At 60.8% G+C, this 16,707-nt stretch overlaps 1 protein-coding gene across 2 annotated transcripts in view; it reads left to right on the top strand.

Moving 5' to 3' along the window:
* The window catches only part of SRCIN1 (SRC kinase signaling inhibitor 1), a gene marked incomplete at both ends in the record, with an annotated part of 61,082 nt that overhangs the window by 11,624 nt on the left and 32,751 nt on the right, over positions 1-16,707 (top strand). For both annotated transcript variants that reach the window (XM_084238402.1, XM_084238401.1), the window contains 2 exons: positions 11,258-11,559; positions 14,395-14,493. In XM_084238402.1, the coding sequence (XP_084094528.1) occupies positions 11,258-11,559; positions 14,395-14,493 (401 nt within the window). The remainder of the gene's footprint in view (positions 1-11,257; positions 11,560-14,394; positions 14,494-16,707) is intronic.

Here is a 16,707-nt window from a genome sequence, read left to right as displayed (position 1 = left end):
TGGTTAGTGGCCACCTACTTGACATGTATTATGCATCTTGTGGGAGCCAGGGTTGGAGAGGCCAGGGCAGCAGAGGCAGGGAGGGAACAGGTACCCCTCACCCCAATGTTCCCTGCCTGCTCCACTTCCGGTCCTATCCTGGCAGCCTGGGGATGGCGGTGTGGTGACAGGTGCCGAGCTGTGGTGATGACAGCGCTGCTGATTCCCCCATAATTACTGTCTGATGAGATGCCGGAATTAGCCACTGCGCAAGCATGGGCTGCAGACTTGGGGCACAGTGCAGGGAAGCAGATGGGGGCAGGGGAGCCTCATCTTCCAAGCCTGGGCTCTTTGGCAGCAGGGTGGGGTTAGCACTGGGGAGGAGGAAGTAGGTTAACAAGTAGGAAGCACTGTGTGGTTAATGTGCATCCCATATTATCATGTGGGCTGTGGTTTTCCAGTCCTCAAAGTGACTCACCCTACCCCTGAGATGGCTGGCTGCTGGACAGGGCAGCCAGGGCCCTCAGGCCACTACCCAGAGAATTACAGGCAGACCAGGCAGCCCACTCAGACTCCTGGGCACACCCTTTGGTGCCTGGAGCGTGGATCTGCCCTGCTGGGGCTGTGAGGGGCATAGCTGCTGGTAAGAGACTCAGAGCTGACTCCTCAAACACAAGACCAGGCTCCAGAGGGCAGAGGAAGTGTTTGGAAGGAGCAGGCAGGCTCAGCCGACCTTGCCAGAAGAGCCATCCAATACAGGCCGGAGGAGTCAAGGCCAGAGGTCAGGGGAGGCCTGAGAATGAGGAGACAGGATATTAGGTTCTGGTCCCACAGCCCGCTGTCCAGGTGCCCTGGCTTCTGTTTACCCTGGCATCATGCTGAGAGGCTGGGGGAGGGCTGCCAGGGCAGAAGCAGAGAGGGGTCATCTGGGCTACTCAGGCCTCATCTGGATCATTGGAGCAGTTTTAAAGGTCACCGACTCAGAGGGGTGATGACGGCACGTGGCTTACCCAACAGAGGGCACAGAGGGCAGTGCAGGTGGGGGACTGAAGCCGGCCACCACACAAGGACCCGAGGTGTCGGGCTCAGGAGAGAAGACTCAGGTCCAGGAGCCTCCATCCTGCTGCCAAGGGAGAGGTCATGACCTGCCCCTGGGCCCCTCTGAGGACCATGGGCCCAGAATCTGGCTCGTTTTTTAGGGAAGGAGAGCCCTGTAAGATGATGGGTGTCTTGGATGTAAAGCATTCCCGGCGCCTGGAGGCATCTGAGCCTTGGCTGGATGGCGTTCCTGAAAGAGAGGACTTGGAGTTTCCCCATCTGGGGACAGCCTGTGGCCCGTGTTGGGGACCCTGTACGCAGTTAAGGTGTGAGAAGCGGGCTGGGGAAAGGAAGGTGCCCCGGACGTGTCTGCAGTCTGGGGCCTTTCCCAGCCTGTGCTTTGTGGCTGGAGGTGGCTCTGCGCCCTGCCCCCGCTCAGCCTGGGCAGCAACCCTGTGTGAAGTCCCCCAAAGAGCATGGGGTTGAGGGGCTTTGAGTCTGGGCGGGGCGGGAGGAGGACAAGTGCTCCCTCCTCAGGGACTGGAACAGACTGAGGGAAGGGGAGGGATCCTGGCCCAGGGGCGTGGGCCAAGACTCAGGATACGCGGGCAGCAGAATCAGTGTCTTCCTCGGGAGCAGCGCGGTGTAGAGGACGCGGGTGGATCTGGGCTGCGAGTGTCTGCAGCTGAGGTCAGGCTCCTTCATGGTCAGCTCTCACCTTGACATGTCACCCCTTCCGGAGCCGCCGCTTCCCCTCTGGACGTGGGGAGAGCCACCTCGCGAGGTGACTGAGGACTGAGTGGGTAATGGCCGGAGGAGCCCTGCGTGTGGCGTGCTCGGGGTTGGGGGGGCCTCCAGAGTGGTCTCGTCCATGCCTGGTCCCTGTCCCAAGGCACCCAGCAAGCCTGGCGCCGGCTCGAGCCCTCGCATTGCTCCTGATGCGGGTGCAGTTTGTGGGGAAGACGGGCATCTGACCGCTATTTCTCCCCTGCCTTCCAGGCTGTGCTCTGGTGCCAGGATCCTGCTCCGGGGGGAAAGTCCAGGTTAGAGCTCAGAGGACCGGCCTAGCGATGCCCCTGCTAGTGCTAGCTGATCGGGTTTCCCAAGTCAGCCTGGAACCAGCAGTCAGGGAGGAAATTCGCTGAGTCTCATCTTGCCCGCTCCCAGCTCCAGGCTCCCTCCTCCCCCACCCTCGAGTGTCTCATGGCACTAACCTTGGCATCCCCAGGGAAAGAAAATAATGGCACGCAGATTTGGCTGCTGGTGCTCAGCTGCCAGGCAGGGCAGAGAGTAATTAACCAGTGAGGGCTGAGCCTTGGGGCCCCGCAGACCTGTCCTTCGCTCCTCAGCCGCAGGTGGAGGTGGGTCAAAGGCCGCCAGCCCTTGCCCCAGTGGACTTGGCAGAACACCTGCAGTGGCAGGACTGGAGAGGCCCCGATCTGAGAGGAGAGTAAGCCCTTGGCATTGCTTTGTGAGCTCCACATGGGTCACAGCCCAGCGGCCTTGAGGTCACTGGGCCCATGCCCATATTTCCAGACAGAATGTAAACACTTGAGCAAGGACACCCTGAACTTGGTCATGTAGGAGAGGGCAGAAGAAGCTGCCCCCATGAGAAGGCAGAACAGGAGTCAGGCTGGGCAAATGGAATCCCCACTACCTTGCACCCCAAGCTGGAGAGGCGCTGACCTGGTACTCAGGGCATCCCCAGATGCACTGTGATGCCTCGGGGGTCTTGACCGTGCAGGGAGGTGTGTGCGTTGCGTGGGCACAGCACCGCGTCTGCGTGTAGCAGCAAAGACGCAGTGGGGGGTAAGGGCGGCGTCTGTGCAGTGACCCCTGTCCTGCAGGGCAGGCGTGCCCCTCTGGGTGTGGATGCCGGTGGGGGCAGCAGGTGGGGCCATGTGTGACGGGTGTGTGGTGGTGAGCATGTGTGGGCCGTGCACGTGCCCTGACATGCGCAGGTGACCCTAGACATGTGCGTGAGCAGAAGGGTGTGCTCGTGATCACACTGGCGGCCTGGGGAGCTGTCTGGGTACGAGGGCCTCCGGAGAGGGTCTGACCTCATAGAGGCTGTGGAGCGTTGAGCAAAGCCGAGGCATCTGCTGGGCATTTTCAAGGCCCTGGGTGATCACTGGGTGTTGCCAACACTTCCCTGTGGTGAGAGGGGGTGGCGGATGGCGCTCCTGCCTCACTTCCAGCAGGTTGGGGTGACCCATACCGTATCGCCTCCTGGAAACAGAATGCCCTCTCTGGGCATGCTCCTGGGTGGGGTAGTTTTAGGGGCTGGTAAAGGTCCCTTTATCCATGCCCGCTGCTTGTCCTTGTGACTGGGGTGCCTCTTGGGGGCGGGGGCTTCTGCTGAGTGGTGGCAAAGCTGGGAAGACAGGTGCCTGGCTCCTTCCCTCCTCACCTCCAGGGCTGGCTCCTTCTCTGCCCCCGTGTTCCTCTCCGCTGCCGTACCAAGGAGATGCGGAGCTGACAGGACACCTTCCCTGGGCACGTGGTGGAGGTGGCGATGCCATACAGGAGTCAGCTTGTGAATGCGGCTCCGGATGGGCACACGCCAGGGTTGTTCCCAGCTTTTCCAGCAACAGCTTTAGACTAGGGGTGACATGCTTCCCTCCACATCTCCGCCCCCTCCTTTCACTGGGGAAGCCAATTAGTGGGATCTTCATTAGTAGCTAAAATTCAAACCCACACAGTCCTGGGGCTGATAAAACTGTCAGTGGAGTGAAAGGAAATCGGATGACCAGGCGAATCGGGAAGGGCCTAGTCTCCTGCTCGCTCCCTAGGCTGGTGCCTTGTTCAGTGCACAACCTGCACACCTGTCTGGGTGTTGTTAGCCTTTTTTTTTTTTTTTTTGAAACAAATGGGAGGACTGATTGTCAGAGTGCAGGGCGCACTAGTCATTAGCAGAGCTAGGTTTGAACAGAGCTTTCTCACTCCCAAATCCAGTGATTTGGGGGTAATTCCAGAACTTTGCTTGCTGGGGGTAGACAAGGAGAAGAGGGAGGGTGGTGGATCTGAAATTCTGGGCAAGTGGCTGGCTTGTTGGCCCTTTGCAAGGCATGGTGGTGTTGTCTGAGGGGTGTGGCCGCAACACCATGTGGGGACTGGGGTGGGGTGTGGACCATGGGGGCCCCACACTGCAGCATGATTGAGCCAGGGCCTGTGACTCTGTGTCTTTGAGGCTCACGGTGCTGTGGCATGTTTTCCACCATGTGCTGACTCCTCCTAAGCAGGTTGTTAGTCTGCCCTCCTGGGGCCTGCAGCCTGGCATTGCTTTCTGGGAAGTGGCATAGTGCAGTGGAAAAATCCTTGTCCCTGAGGGCCAGGACACCTGGGTTCCATTTCTGGCTGTCTCCAGCTCTCGCGCGACCCAGTCAGGGTCACTCTCTGGGCCTCAGTTTCTTCCCCGTGAATGTTTTTGTCTGGAGATACAGAACAGGCAGGAACAAGCAGGATGTGAAGGTCAGCAGCCCTCCCTGCCTGAGGGATGAGAGCTGAGGGGAGTGAGGCTTCACCTGCCTGGGTTCAAGGCCCGTTGAGCTGTGTGGTCTGTGGATCCAGCAATGGGGGCAGGTGGCAGGCGGCAGGAAGCAATGATCCAGCGTGCAGAGCCAGCCAGGAGTGAGCGGCTTCAGAGCCACTCTCTCTGAAGCTGGCAGAAGAGGCACTGAGGTTGACAGGCCCCTCTGACTGTCCTGGCCCTCCTCCCCATTCCTCCTCACCCACCCGATTCTGTCCTGCAGTCTGGGTCGATGGTGCCTTTGCTATCAGGGAGGCCCCAGTCTGAGGGAGGAGGTGAGGCCCTAGGTCTAAGGGCACTTCCAGTCTGCTGAGGTAAACGGACGCTACACTAGGGCCCCTCAGGAAGGAGAACCAGGCCCTGCCTCGGGAAGAGCCCAGTCGGGAGGAGGAGACCATGCTCTTCCTAGAGGAGCCACTAGTCTGAGGGGACAAAGATGGGCCCTGCCCTGGGGTACGCCCAATCTGAGGAAGGAGACAAAGCCCCCCCATCCTTGGGCATCTACCCAATCTGAGGGGCGATGAGGCCCTCCCCTGGGGGGTGTGCCCAGTCTGAGGGGGGAGACATGGGCCCAGCCCTAGAATGTGACGGTGTGGAGCAGAGGCCCTGCTGGGTGTGTGCCCAGCCTGGGCAGGTGGACAGAACCAGCAGGACAGAGTTGGTGTAGGTGGGGGAGGGGGGAGAGCAGCCTTGCCCTGAAGAGCCCAGCACCCTCTCTCTCTTAAATACTCCCTCCCTGGGGAGACCCTCCACTGGGAGTGGGAGACTCAGGCTCTAGCTCCCCCTCCCTTAGCTCCTCCTAGGCAGGTGAGCCTCCCTCCCCAGCCTGACAAGGGCCTTTAATTAGATTCTGACTCGTTTACCAACTAAATGGCCTTTGGTGGGTTTTAAATCTGTGCAAATTGGCTTGTGTTTTTCTGCCTGCAGGATCTATGACTGGCAGGGCCCAGTACCCTCCCCTGCCTCCCGGCTTCCCCCTGGGGCTTGTTCTCCCCCATCCCATCTAGATGCCCAGCTGCTCTGAGGGCTGGGGCGGGGGGGGGGCAGCAATATTCTCTGGACATGGGGGTGGAAGAGAATGGGGCTCTCAGAACACAACTCTATTCCCATTCTCCGCTCAGCCGCCAGCCCCTGTCCCTGGCTCTGCTTTCCCTTGTGTGCTGTGAGGGGGGTCGTCTGCTCCAGGCTGCTCTCCAAGGTGGCTGTGTGAATCAGTGCTGCGGGCTGGGGAGGGGGCGCCGGTGTCACCAGCTAGGGCCCTGAGACCCTCTGGCCTCGCCCTATTGCTGCAGGGCCCATCCGTGGGCCCTCTTGGGGGTGGGCTCCACCTAGCCTCTTCTACCTCTGTCCTCCCTCTCATGCCTCGGGGGAGGGGAGCTGGCCTTCTGTGGGCACCCTGAGATGTGCTGACAGGTGACTTGCCCCTGGCCTGTCCACTTAGTGTCTGCTCCCGGTCACCAGGTCACCTTCGTGCCTAACCATCAACGTGCTTTCAGGCCAGCTCCTCCAAGGCTTCTTCCCATGGGTTCCCGCTCCTTGCTCTCTGTCTTCTCTCCTGAGGCATTGGGTGGGGGCCTGGCATTGAGTGGGGGGCGCTGGCTTATCAGGGAATGGGGAAGCATGGAGGCAGGTGTGGGGTTCTGGGCCAGGAGCTGGACAGGAAGTCCTGTCCCTTGTCCTCAGTCCAGCTGCCTCCTCCCCTCCTATTATCCCTCCTCCCTTCTCCCACCCCCATCTCTGAGGCTCTGGCTGGAGTGACAGGGAGACTCAACAGGGCGCTGGGCATTAGCAATTTGGGGGGATATTACACAGGGATGTTTACAGAAAGGCAATTGCCCGGAAAATGACTTTGGTTGCTGTGGTATGGGGCGGAAAAGATGGTTTTAGAAAACAGACACAGATGGGCTTCTGCTCCAAGGACCCACAGATGGACAGCAGGGACCGGGGGGCATGGAAACACAAGGAGCACAGAGCCAGGGGCTCCCACAGACACAGAGGCCAGTTCCTTCATGGAGTGAGGGGGTGGAGAGCAAGGGACGATCCTCTCACCTGATCCAGGTTTCTGGAGCCTCTGCCAACCTTAAGAAAAAGATGTACCTGGTTCCTTGGTGACCTTTGTCCTCTGTCCTCCGACCTCCCAGCACTGTGCGCTTCCTGACTGCAGCAGGTACCCAGCGGGTTGGAGATGTCAGGCACAATTGATGGTGGCAGTTGCCTTGGGGCTCCTCCTGGGTGATGGGCGCCTCTGGTTTTGGCTGAAGACATGGGGCCAGGGGAGCCTTGCGCTGCATGAGAATTGTGTGTAGGCCCTCTGGGATGTGAGCCAGGCCCTCCAGCCTTCCAGCAGTCTCCATGCACCCCTCTTGTGCCCCACCTGCAGACCTCGCTGGGATCTAACCAGAGTGCCTTATGGGTTCCCTGAGCTGGTACCCAGCCCCCACCTCTGCCTAGGCAATGGCTGAGGCACACCTGGGAGGCACCTTGTCCAGGCTCCTGGTCTTTGGGGAGAAGAGACAGGGAGCTGAACTCCAGATTCTGGGTTGGGGGAGGTCCTCACAGCCAGGGTCCCAGAGAGAATCCTTTTTTCTGTAGCTGGTAACTTCGCTCTTCCCTCTGCTTTCTCCCCTTCCTCTGTCTTCTCCCTCCCCCTCTTCTTCTCCACACTCTCTTCCTCTGACGATGATGTCATGTGTGAATGCCGCCCAGCAGCAGCCAGAGGACAGGGTGGATGGTGACATCTGGGGTAAAGACGCCAGGTGGGGATGGGCTTGATGGCTTATGAGACAGTGTCACTAAAACGGAGATCTTAATTCTCCTCATGGGTTACAGTGATCTCATGGAAAAGAATGCAGTGAGGATAAAAATAAATCAGGCTCATAAATAAATGCGGAATTAGGAATTGGTGGAACAAATAACAATTTTGCTCTCTTCCCAAGCACCTGCGCTTTTCTCTGCAGCCGACCACTGGGGGGCGCCCACGGCCTCCCGGTCACCCCTGCCTCTGGCCCTCACCTTCCTCATTGCCCAGGCTGGAAGGCTGAGCTGAGGGTGACCAGAGGACCCCTTCTGCCCTCGCCTCCCCCAGCCTCCCTTATCCTGAGCTCTATTTCACTAGTCCTGGGAATCTTCCCTATAGCTTGAAGCTCTGACTCAACAATTATGGTGGACCTTGCACGCTGAGGGGCTTCGGAAAGATGGCAAATTCTTGGCCCCAACCTACCTCTCAGGGGTGTTCGGTCCCAACACCCCTTCCCAGGGTACCCCAGCCTGCTCCACCGTCCAGGCCCTAACGTGCCTTCCCAAGACATCTGGCCTCTCCCCCACCACCCCAGAGTCCTTCAATCCCCATGTCCTGGCCCCAGTAGCACCTGGCCCTGTTTACCCCCTCAAGCTCACCCGGGCCCCTCTGTCCCCCTTCTCCCTTGCAGACCCCTGCCTGGATGGATGCTGAGCAGGAAGCATCGATTTGCTCAGGGACCGGGGCACCCACGCCTGCTGCTTGGGGCAGGGATCGCTCTCCTGGGCTTGTCCCTGGACGGCTCCGGGTGGAGGGCAGGGCGCTGCCTCCAGGGCTTGGTGGGGCTGAGCTGATGTGGGCAGAGGGAGAGCGCTCTGCCCCGACCCCACATGCTCATCTGCCAGGAGCCTCTGTGATTCAAAACAATGTTCTTGCTTCTCCATTGTCTCGGCTTCTCATGCAGTGCCCAGTGCAGGGTTTAGAGGTTAACTCCCCCATTTTACAGATTAGTGGCCTCAGGCTCCCAGAGGGCAGAGAAAAGTGAAATGAATGGATAAGTAAGTGAATGACTGGCCTGCGTCCCTCGGGAAGGCGGTGAGTAACCCAGACTGGCTGTAGCCGGGGTTTCCCTCCCAATGCTCTGACCTCAAGTGCCCAGCTGGCTCAGGGAGAAATTCATACTTGAGCCCTCGGAGGCGCCTGGCATGCCTTCCTCCAAAGGCAACAGGTGGCCCCCAGCCGAGAGTCTCAGGCCAGTCCTCCCAGCCCAGTGGGGCCCTGCAGAAAGGAGAGCAGTCACACAGAGCAGGGGCTGGGCCCCTGGGATACGCAGGCCCCTCGCCCCCAGTTTCCTTCTTGGTAAACAGAGTCAAAGTTGTGGAAGGTTCTTAAGCAGACTCGGAGGCCTTTTGAGTCAAAACCTCCTTCCCACGGCCCCGCAGAGATAGAGCTTGTCCAGCTCCTGCCTCACCCAATACCCTGCCTTTGGCTGATGCCTGCGCACCTGAGGGGTGAGCGCTGACTTCCAGGAACAGGGTGGGCTTAGTCCTTGCCCGCTCTCTGCTCAGCCTGCTCAGGGGCAGCCCGCTCCCCACCATGCCTGCCAAGGGGGACACTGCTCCCCCCAACCAACTCCACCCAGCCCGTTGGGCAGAGGGTTCTCTGCAAATCCCCTGCAGGTGGTGAGGATGAGAGGAGAAGGGAGGAGGTCAAGGTCACAGGAGGCAGCCCCTGACTCAGGTTGGGGCTGCCTCTCCAGCCCCTGCAGTACCCCCATTGGCCCTCCTCCTCCAGGGTTATCAGGTCACCCCTTTTCAGCCATATTCACTGGCCACCCTGAATTTCTACCAGCTCCCAAAGGGCAGGGCTGAGCCCTCATAAGATGTTCCCAAGGTTTCTAGCCTCTCTCTCGGGGGCATCTTCAGGAACTCCCTCCATGTCAGCAGTCTGCACTGTGTTGACCCAACGTTTTTCATTAACTCACTTTGAACTTTCTAATTTCATAGAAGGAAACCTTATCTTTTCCATCCCAAGGGGCTACATCCATGAAATCAGTGGTTGAAACGCCTAGTTGCCCTACCCCCCGTCTTTATGAAAATAAAGGTATAAATCTTAAAATACAAGAAGCGGCCCTCCCAAAGTCATCTCTTGCGTCTGGGCCTCACTTTGAGGACCACCACCAAGGGACCCAGACCCAGTGCCATGGTGGGAGAAACTGGATAAAAAAGGGGGGCATGCAGTGTGATAAATGGGGTAGAGGGAAGAGGAGGAGGGTGAACTTTAGAGATTTGGGGCTCAAATCTGGACCCCAGCACTCACTGTGGTTTTAGACGTGTTACTGGGCTTCTCTCACCCCAGCAGTCCCAGCTCTGAAATGGGGCCCCGGTAACACCCATCTGGTGGGGCGTCGGGGAGGCTGGTGACCGTGATGAGGGGTTCATGCCTCGGAGGCTGTGGGACTGCCCACGGGAGCAGTTCTTCCTTTGGTCTTGGTGGGAGATGCTGGGTCCTCTTGGGCTCTGTCCCCCAGGTGCACATGCCTCAGTCACACCCAGGGAGGTGTGTGTGTGCGCGCACACGTGTGTTGTCACATGTACATTTGAATTCATGCGTGTTGAAAACCGCTGAGTCTCCTTTTTTTCCCCTGTGGTTAGGGCAAGAGGTTCCCGAGGCCTGGCGGTGGGTCTGATCAACAGTGGATGTGTGAGCAGAGGGGGGCTGGCGAGGGGCTCGGTGGTTGGAACCTGGCCGGGTTCCCAGATCCACAGCCTCCTTTTCCCTTTGCTCCTGCCGGCCCTTTGGGGCCCGAGTGGGGGTGTGCTGTAGTGCCTGATGCCCCAAACCTGGGGTGTGCCTGGGGGTTGGGGGCGCTGCTTTGAGGCTGGTGGATCATGAGGCAGGGGATGTGCTGACGAGACTTCTAGAGACAAGCAGGGGCACATCTGTTTATGACCAGCACTCCCACGCCGGGGGCATGGGTGACCCTCAGGAACCACTCTCCCTGGCTGGGCTGTGAGAAGGTCATTTAGGCTGGAAGGTGGGAGCTGGGTTGGGGGGGCCTGGAACTCAGGACTGGTCTGGAACTCAGGGCTGGTGAGCGTGTGGGGAGGGGATTCAGAGTTCTGCATGGGCACCTCAACCCCCCGGCCTTCTCTTTTGTTCGCTTTTGTACTGTCCTTTGTCCCCTGTGCGTCCCTTATAGGTCTTAGCTTGTGTGTGTGGGGGAGGGAGGCTGGTAAAAGGGAGGGGAGGGTCCCCAGGGAGGCTTGCGCTGTTCTGTCTGCTTCTTTCTCCTTTGAGTTTGTCCCAAATCCGCCTCTCACTGTCCTCTCTGTGCCCAGCCTCTCCTGTCTGTCCATCTGTCTGTCTCTGGGGAGGGAAGAGAAAGGAGCCCCACGCCCCAGACCCTGGGCCTCCACCTCCCTGGGAAGCCCCCCACGTATCCCAGTCCTGACCCCTTCCCTGGCCACCGCCGGCCTCTGGGGCAGTGTCCTGGACATGCTCGTCTGAGTCACGCCCTCACTTTTCCTTAAAGGATGCTTTCAACGGAAGACAGTGCAGGCTCCTTCCTGCCTCTTTCAGGAAACTCCTTAAGGGAGGCTCCCCGTCCTTCACCTGCTCACACCAGCGTTAGGAAGGGGGCGGAGTGTGTGGTTAGAGGGTGTCCAGAGCCCCTTCTTCCAACCTCCCCGCTGCCTCATCTGCAGGCATCAGGCCTCCACACTCTCCGGCGGAAGAGCAAGGAGCTGCCCTCGCCCCTCACGGTGGCCCAGAGGGGCCTGGGCCATGTCCTTTTCAGCCCCCTTTGCGCCCCCGGCGCCCCCTAGTGGGCACGGGCAGTCCTCGCCTCGCCGCAGGCGCTGCCCCCGCCCGCCCCCGCCCGCCCCCGCCCGCCCAGGGACCCCAGGCGGGGAGAGGGCCGCCCCGAGGTCCGGCGCGCCTTGACCCCGCGTGCCCCCTCTCCCCTCTCGCAGATCCCGAGCGGAGCAGCCCCCCCATGCTGTCTGCCGACGATGCCGAGTACCCGCGGGAGTACCGGACCCTGGGGGGCGGGGGCGGCGGGAGCGGCGGGGGCCGGCGCTTCTCCAACGTGGGGCTGGTGCACACGTCCGAGCGGCGGCACACGGTGATCGCCGCCCAGAGCCTGGAGGCCCTCAGCGGACTCCAGAAGGCGGATGCCGACCGCAAGCGCGACGCCTTCATGGACCACCTGAAGAGCAAGTACCCCCAGCACGCCCTGGCCCTCCGTGGCCAGCAGGACAGGATGCGAGAGCAGGTGAGTGGGGCTCAGGGCGGGCCGGGCGGGGGTGGTCTGACCTCGTGCTCCTGCCCCCAGGCTCACTCCGGTTCCAAGAGGCGCCAGGGGCGGGGGTGGGGGGGGCAGGAGGTGTGGCAGTTGCCCTGCTTGTTTTTTCTGGAGCCTGGGAGGAAGGGGGTGGAGCTCAGCCTCCAGACCTCGGCCTGCAGTCCTGAATTCGGAGCACGGTGGTGGGCTCTGCCCACCTCTAATTCGGGCCATTCAGGCCGTGGGACTGGGCAGAGGGGCGGGCAGGTGTGTGAGGTCAAGGGGAGAATGCAGGGACAGTCTTGGGAACTGACCTTTCTGAGTCTGAGGGTCCACGGGGAAGTGGAGTCAGCACCTCTGATACGGCCTGGGGCCTCAGTTGGCTGGATCTGATGTGCCCCCAGAGGACAGAGTCCAGAACTCCTGGGACCTTCTACCTCCTTCCCCCAAGACATGCTGTGTGACTTTGAGCTAGAGGCCACCCTCTCTGTGCCTGGATCTCAGTCCCGCCATCAGTAAGGCTTAGAGAAGAGGCAGTGCTCCTGCCTCGGGGCTAGGACCTGTCTCTCCTGTGTGGGGTTGGATGCTTCCCTTGGGAACCCCTCCCAGATCCTTGGGTTCCCCGATGCACCTCTTCATCCAAGTATGACCTTGTCTGTAGTAAAGTTCTTTCTTGGGACCAACTTCCGCGTCTAGCCTCGCATCAGCACGATGCTGTGATGGCTACTGAGACTCAGGCATTGTCCACTCTGGGAGAAGGGACTAAGGGAGGGCGGCATAGCCCATCAGCATCATTTCCATTGAGTCTTGGGGTGTCAGTGCCTGTTCCCACACTGGTCTTGCACTGTCCCCCTTTTCAGGTACTGCTGGGGGTGGCTGGGAAAGGGGAAGAGTGTCCCCACTCTCACCCTCACTGCAGGGAACACGGACACATTGGTGCATTTCTGGTACCTTACCTGCCCCTTGATGTCACCCCCAGTTCTGTCTTTACCTGGCTCTAGTTCCAGGAGCAAAGTTCCAATTGGGATAAGTGAGGATTGCAGATGAAGAAGAAATGGTCCTCACCCCCAGAGAGCCCCTCTCGGGGTGCTCTGACTTGGGAGGAGGGGACAGGAGCATTTGTGAACTAAATGGATAAAAGGACCATTAAGCATAAATAGGAGGGGCACAGTCAGTAGGAAGAGGGTTTAGAGGAACAGAGATCAGATGGGCTGGCTGGTCAGAGAAGGCTTCCTGGAGGGGGCTGTACATAGACTTGGAAGGATGAAAAGTGTCAGAATGAACATCAGAGAAGGGAATAGTGGAAGATGGAGACAAGCATGGCCCTGGCTCGCACTGGCACAGAGGCCCACCTGGCTGGTGCCAAAGGGTCAGGGTGGGAGCAGGGGGAGGTGTTGGGGGCAGACGGGAAAAGTGGCGGTGGCTGGTAGGGCAGTAGTGGTTTTTGGATAGCAAACTGGAGGGGCCTTAACGGGGAACCTGAGGCCGGGGGAGGGAAGGAAGAGTATGAGGGGACCGAGGGAAAGGGATGGAGGGTTGGACGGAAGAAGGCTTGTTTGCTGCGGGAACAAAAACCCTGGGTCAGGAAGACGGGGTGCCCCGGGAGAAGTAGGAGCACTGGGAGGACGCCTGAGGGTGGGCATGCCTGAGGGTGGGCACGGTGGGAGGAGGAGGAAGAGGGAAGGTGATCACAGAGCGGGTGGGGCTTTCACTGGGGTGCCCCTAGGCCCGACTGTGCAGCTGATGGCTGGGAGGCGACCCAGCTTCAGGGGGAGGGTTGGGTCTGATCTGGGCAGAAACTGAGGTGGGGACAGGAGGTGTACAAGCTCTGCCCCAGGCAGAGTAGGGTCTGGGAGGGAAGACAAAGCAAGTGGAGAAGGCCCAGCAGGAGGCGCCCCTGCACTTCAAAGGCAGGGAGGATGGGGGGAGAGAGTTGGGGCTGACTGAGGTCTGTGGTGTTGTGAGCTGCGACCAGTTTCAGGGCGTGGTGAGGGGAAAAGATCCTTGGCCACAGACCTGTCTGGAGTGGCTTGACCAGGAAAAGGCGAAGACAGCCAGGGTAGTGGCCTCAAGGGGCAGCAGGCCTGTGAGGGAAGAAGGGATGTGGCACGTTCACATGGCCTGGCACGTTCACATGTTCTCAGAGCAGGCCCTTGGAAAAACTTAGCTGAGGATCAGGAGCACAGCCACTCACATCCATCCTTTATTCATTCACCCATCCGCTCCCTCCCCCAGAGTGCAAGCGGGTAGCTCCCACGCTTGCCATGGGATGTTCGGTGCCTGAGTTCAGGAAACGCTTGTGGAATAAATGAAGATGGGTCTGAGGATGCTGCAGGGGAAGAGGGCCGTGGGGAAGAAGGAGCTCCTGGAGGGATCAGGAGTGGGACGAGATTCCAGCCTGGGTGTGGTGAGGCCTTGGGGTGGGAGAAGAAAGTCAGGGAACACAGAGTGCTGTGGGGATAGAGGTGCCCTGGGGTGAAGCCCCTGGGGATGACCCCCTGTGTGGGGTAGGAGGTGGGGATCAGCTCCCTGGCACAGTGCACAAGGAGGTGGTCAAGAGTGGTAAAAAAAAGAACCTTGGAGAATCTGATGCGGAAGGGGGCTCAGGAAGCCCAGGAAGCCCCTAGTCTGATAGAGAAACATCCAGAAAGAGACCTAGGGCTCTAGTTAGAGACCAGCCTTGGTAAGAGACTTGCCAATGCCACAGTCTCCCTCTGTGCAAAAGTTCGCCCCTGGAATGTCCCTCCCTGCCCCGTCCCAGTCCCCCAGCGGCTCCTGCCCGCTCCCCCTAATGGGGTGTCCCCCCCCCTCGCTTCGCACACACAGGTTGGCGGCTGGACCGTGGACCCCGTGTGCCTCCTCAGCTCCCTCTGCTCCCACCTCCATGGCGACTCCGCCCCCTCCGGGGCTGGCCAGCCGGCCCAGGTGAGTCACCCACCTCCACCCCGCCCCCCCAAGGCCATGGCTTTGGGGAGGATTTTTTTTCTCTCAGAGGGGGGAATAAACAGGATTTTTATTTTGCATCCCTTTCTCTTACGTAGGAGCCCTCTGCCCCCATTTCAGGAGGCTCCTGTGTCCTATAACCACCCTCATTGTCTAATCCCTCCACTCACCACCTCCCCAAAGCTGTGGCAGTTTGGCTCTGGGGAAGGAATTTTTTGAGGGTGAACACTCAAGTTTTGAAAAAAAAAAATTGTATTCTTTCCTTCTTTACACGGGAGCACCCTCTCCCCACCCCTGGCCAGCACATCGTTGGTTTTCAGGAGTTTCTTATGCCCTGTTCTCAAAACCCCGCCCCCCCCCACTGCCAGCCATCTCACGCCCCCCTCTTCGCCCTCCCGTTCCGTCTCCCAGCAGACCCCGCTTTCCCCATGTCTTACTACCAGAAGGTTCTTCAGTGTCTTCTCCCACCCTTCTTGCAACGGTCAGGCTTAGTTTTAATTTTTGAAGAGGACTTTGGCGTCTAGTCGTTTGTTCTGAACTTATTCCCTGATACCCATCAAGCCTCAGTTTCCCTAACGGAAGGGGGAACTCAGCTTAGACAGGGTCTGGGCTCCTAGTTCAGGTCAGACGTTGCCATGGGAGAGAAACAGATGCCGAGGTCCAAATGGGGTGGAGGGGCCGGCGTCTCAATGGGCAGGGCACCTTGGTTGAGGGAGCTGAGCTGCAGGAGGCAGAGCAGGGGTAGAGGCAGGGAAGCCGGTGTGTAGCACGCGCGCCAGCTTCACCTCCGCACATGCCCTGTGCCCCGGGGGAGGGCAGCAAAGCTTGACTTTTCAAGGAGAGTTGGAAGGAAAAGGGCGGCAGCCTGGGAAAGGACAGGGCTCCAGAGCACGGATGTTTTAGCCAAGTGTAACTCAAGTCTAGCGACAGATTGGCACACTTGGCATCGCTCGTGGGGCATTCAGCCCACTTCCTTTCCCGGCTCTCTGCCCCATCTTGACTGAACTTCGAGGAACAGAGATGTGTCTGCCCCCAAAGCTGGGTGGCAAGTGGGATGGCCTTGCCCTGGGGGCCAGGTGCAGTGGAGGCCCAGGGGGGCGGGGACAGGCATGGTGATGGGCAGAGGCCCTCCCCAGGTGCAAGGTCTCAGGGCTGGGGGGGGGGGGGTGGAGGCAGGCCGCACTTGGTGAGTTGTCCCAGGCCGCGGGTTTTAAGGTCTGTCACAGCTGGAATCTGCTCTAGCGAGGAAGGGGGACAACTTGAAGGGACCCTCATCCCGGGGCTTTGCAATGACCGGGGCTGGCCACAGGATCCTGTCCTGGCACTTTCCGTTCCTCACGGCTGAGCGGAGGCTCCTGTTTGTAAAGTGTGGGATCAGAGATGTTCAGCAAATGCCAGCGTCACACAGCAGAGCAGCATCGACGGCCATTACGGAGACTGGGGCAGGCTAGGCTCCCACACTGGGCCGGGGGTCGAGGCGCGGGAGAGCTCAGGGGGCCGCGTGCGCGGCGGGGCATGGCGGGGAGGGCCGCGGGCTCGGGCCGCGAGTTCGGAGGCGGGACGCCCTCGTCCCTCTCGCCCCGGGCCAGCCCTGCGGGGGGGGGGGTGGCCTGGGGAGGGCCCTGGAGGGACCGGCCGGCCGCCCGGCCGCCGCCCCTCCCCGCCGCGCCTCCCGCCCGCCGCAACCCGAGTCCCGGGCGGCGGGCCGGCGTATCCGGTGACCGCGGCGACGCAGCCACCAGGCTCGGCCGCTGCTCGGCGGGGCTGCGCCCGCGGGGCCGCGCCGGGGGAGGGGGCCGGAGAGGCTGCGCTCGGCGGCGCGCCGCGCCGCGCCAGGTGGAGTCGCGGTTACCGGGGCGACCGGGGCCCGGGCCGGCTCGGCGGCGGCGGCTCTCGCATTGCAGCAAAGGGCACCGGCGGCGGCGGCGGCTGCGCAGGCGGCCGGGGGAGGGGAGAGCCCGGGCGGGGGGGAGTAGGGGTCGCCCTCCCGCCCCGCCCGACGCGGGACTCGGGGCCGGGGGCCCCGCGCCCACACCTGTGGCGGCAGGTAAGGCGCAGCGGCCGCGGGGCCGGGGTCGCCGCCTCGGGGGCGTGGGGGCGGGGCACGGAGACGGGGGCCAGCCCTCGCCTCGGAAGCGGCGTCCGCGCGTGGGGGGCTCGCGGGCGATCGCGGCTCCTGATCCGGGAGAAACGCCC

Source organism: Talpa europaea (assembly GCF_964194135.1).
Source record: "Talpa europaea genome assembly, chromosome: 7".
NCBI lineage: Eukaryota > Metazoa > Chordata > Mammalia > Eulipotyphla > Talpidae > Talpa > Talpa europaea.
This window is presented reverse-complemented; position numbering and strand designations above follow the sequence as displayed.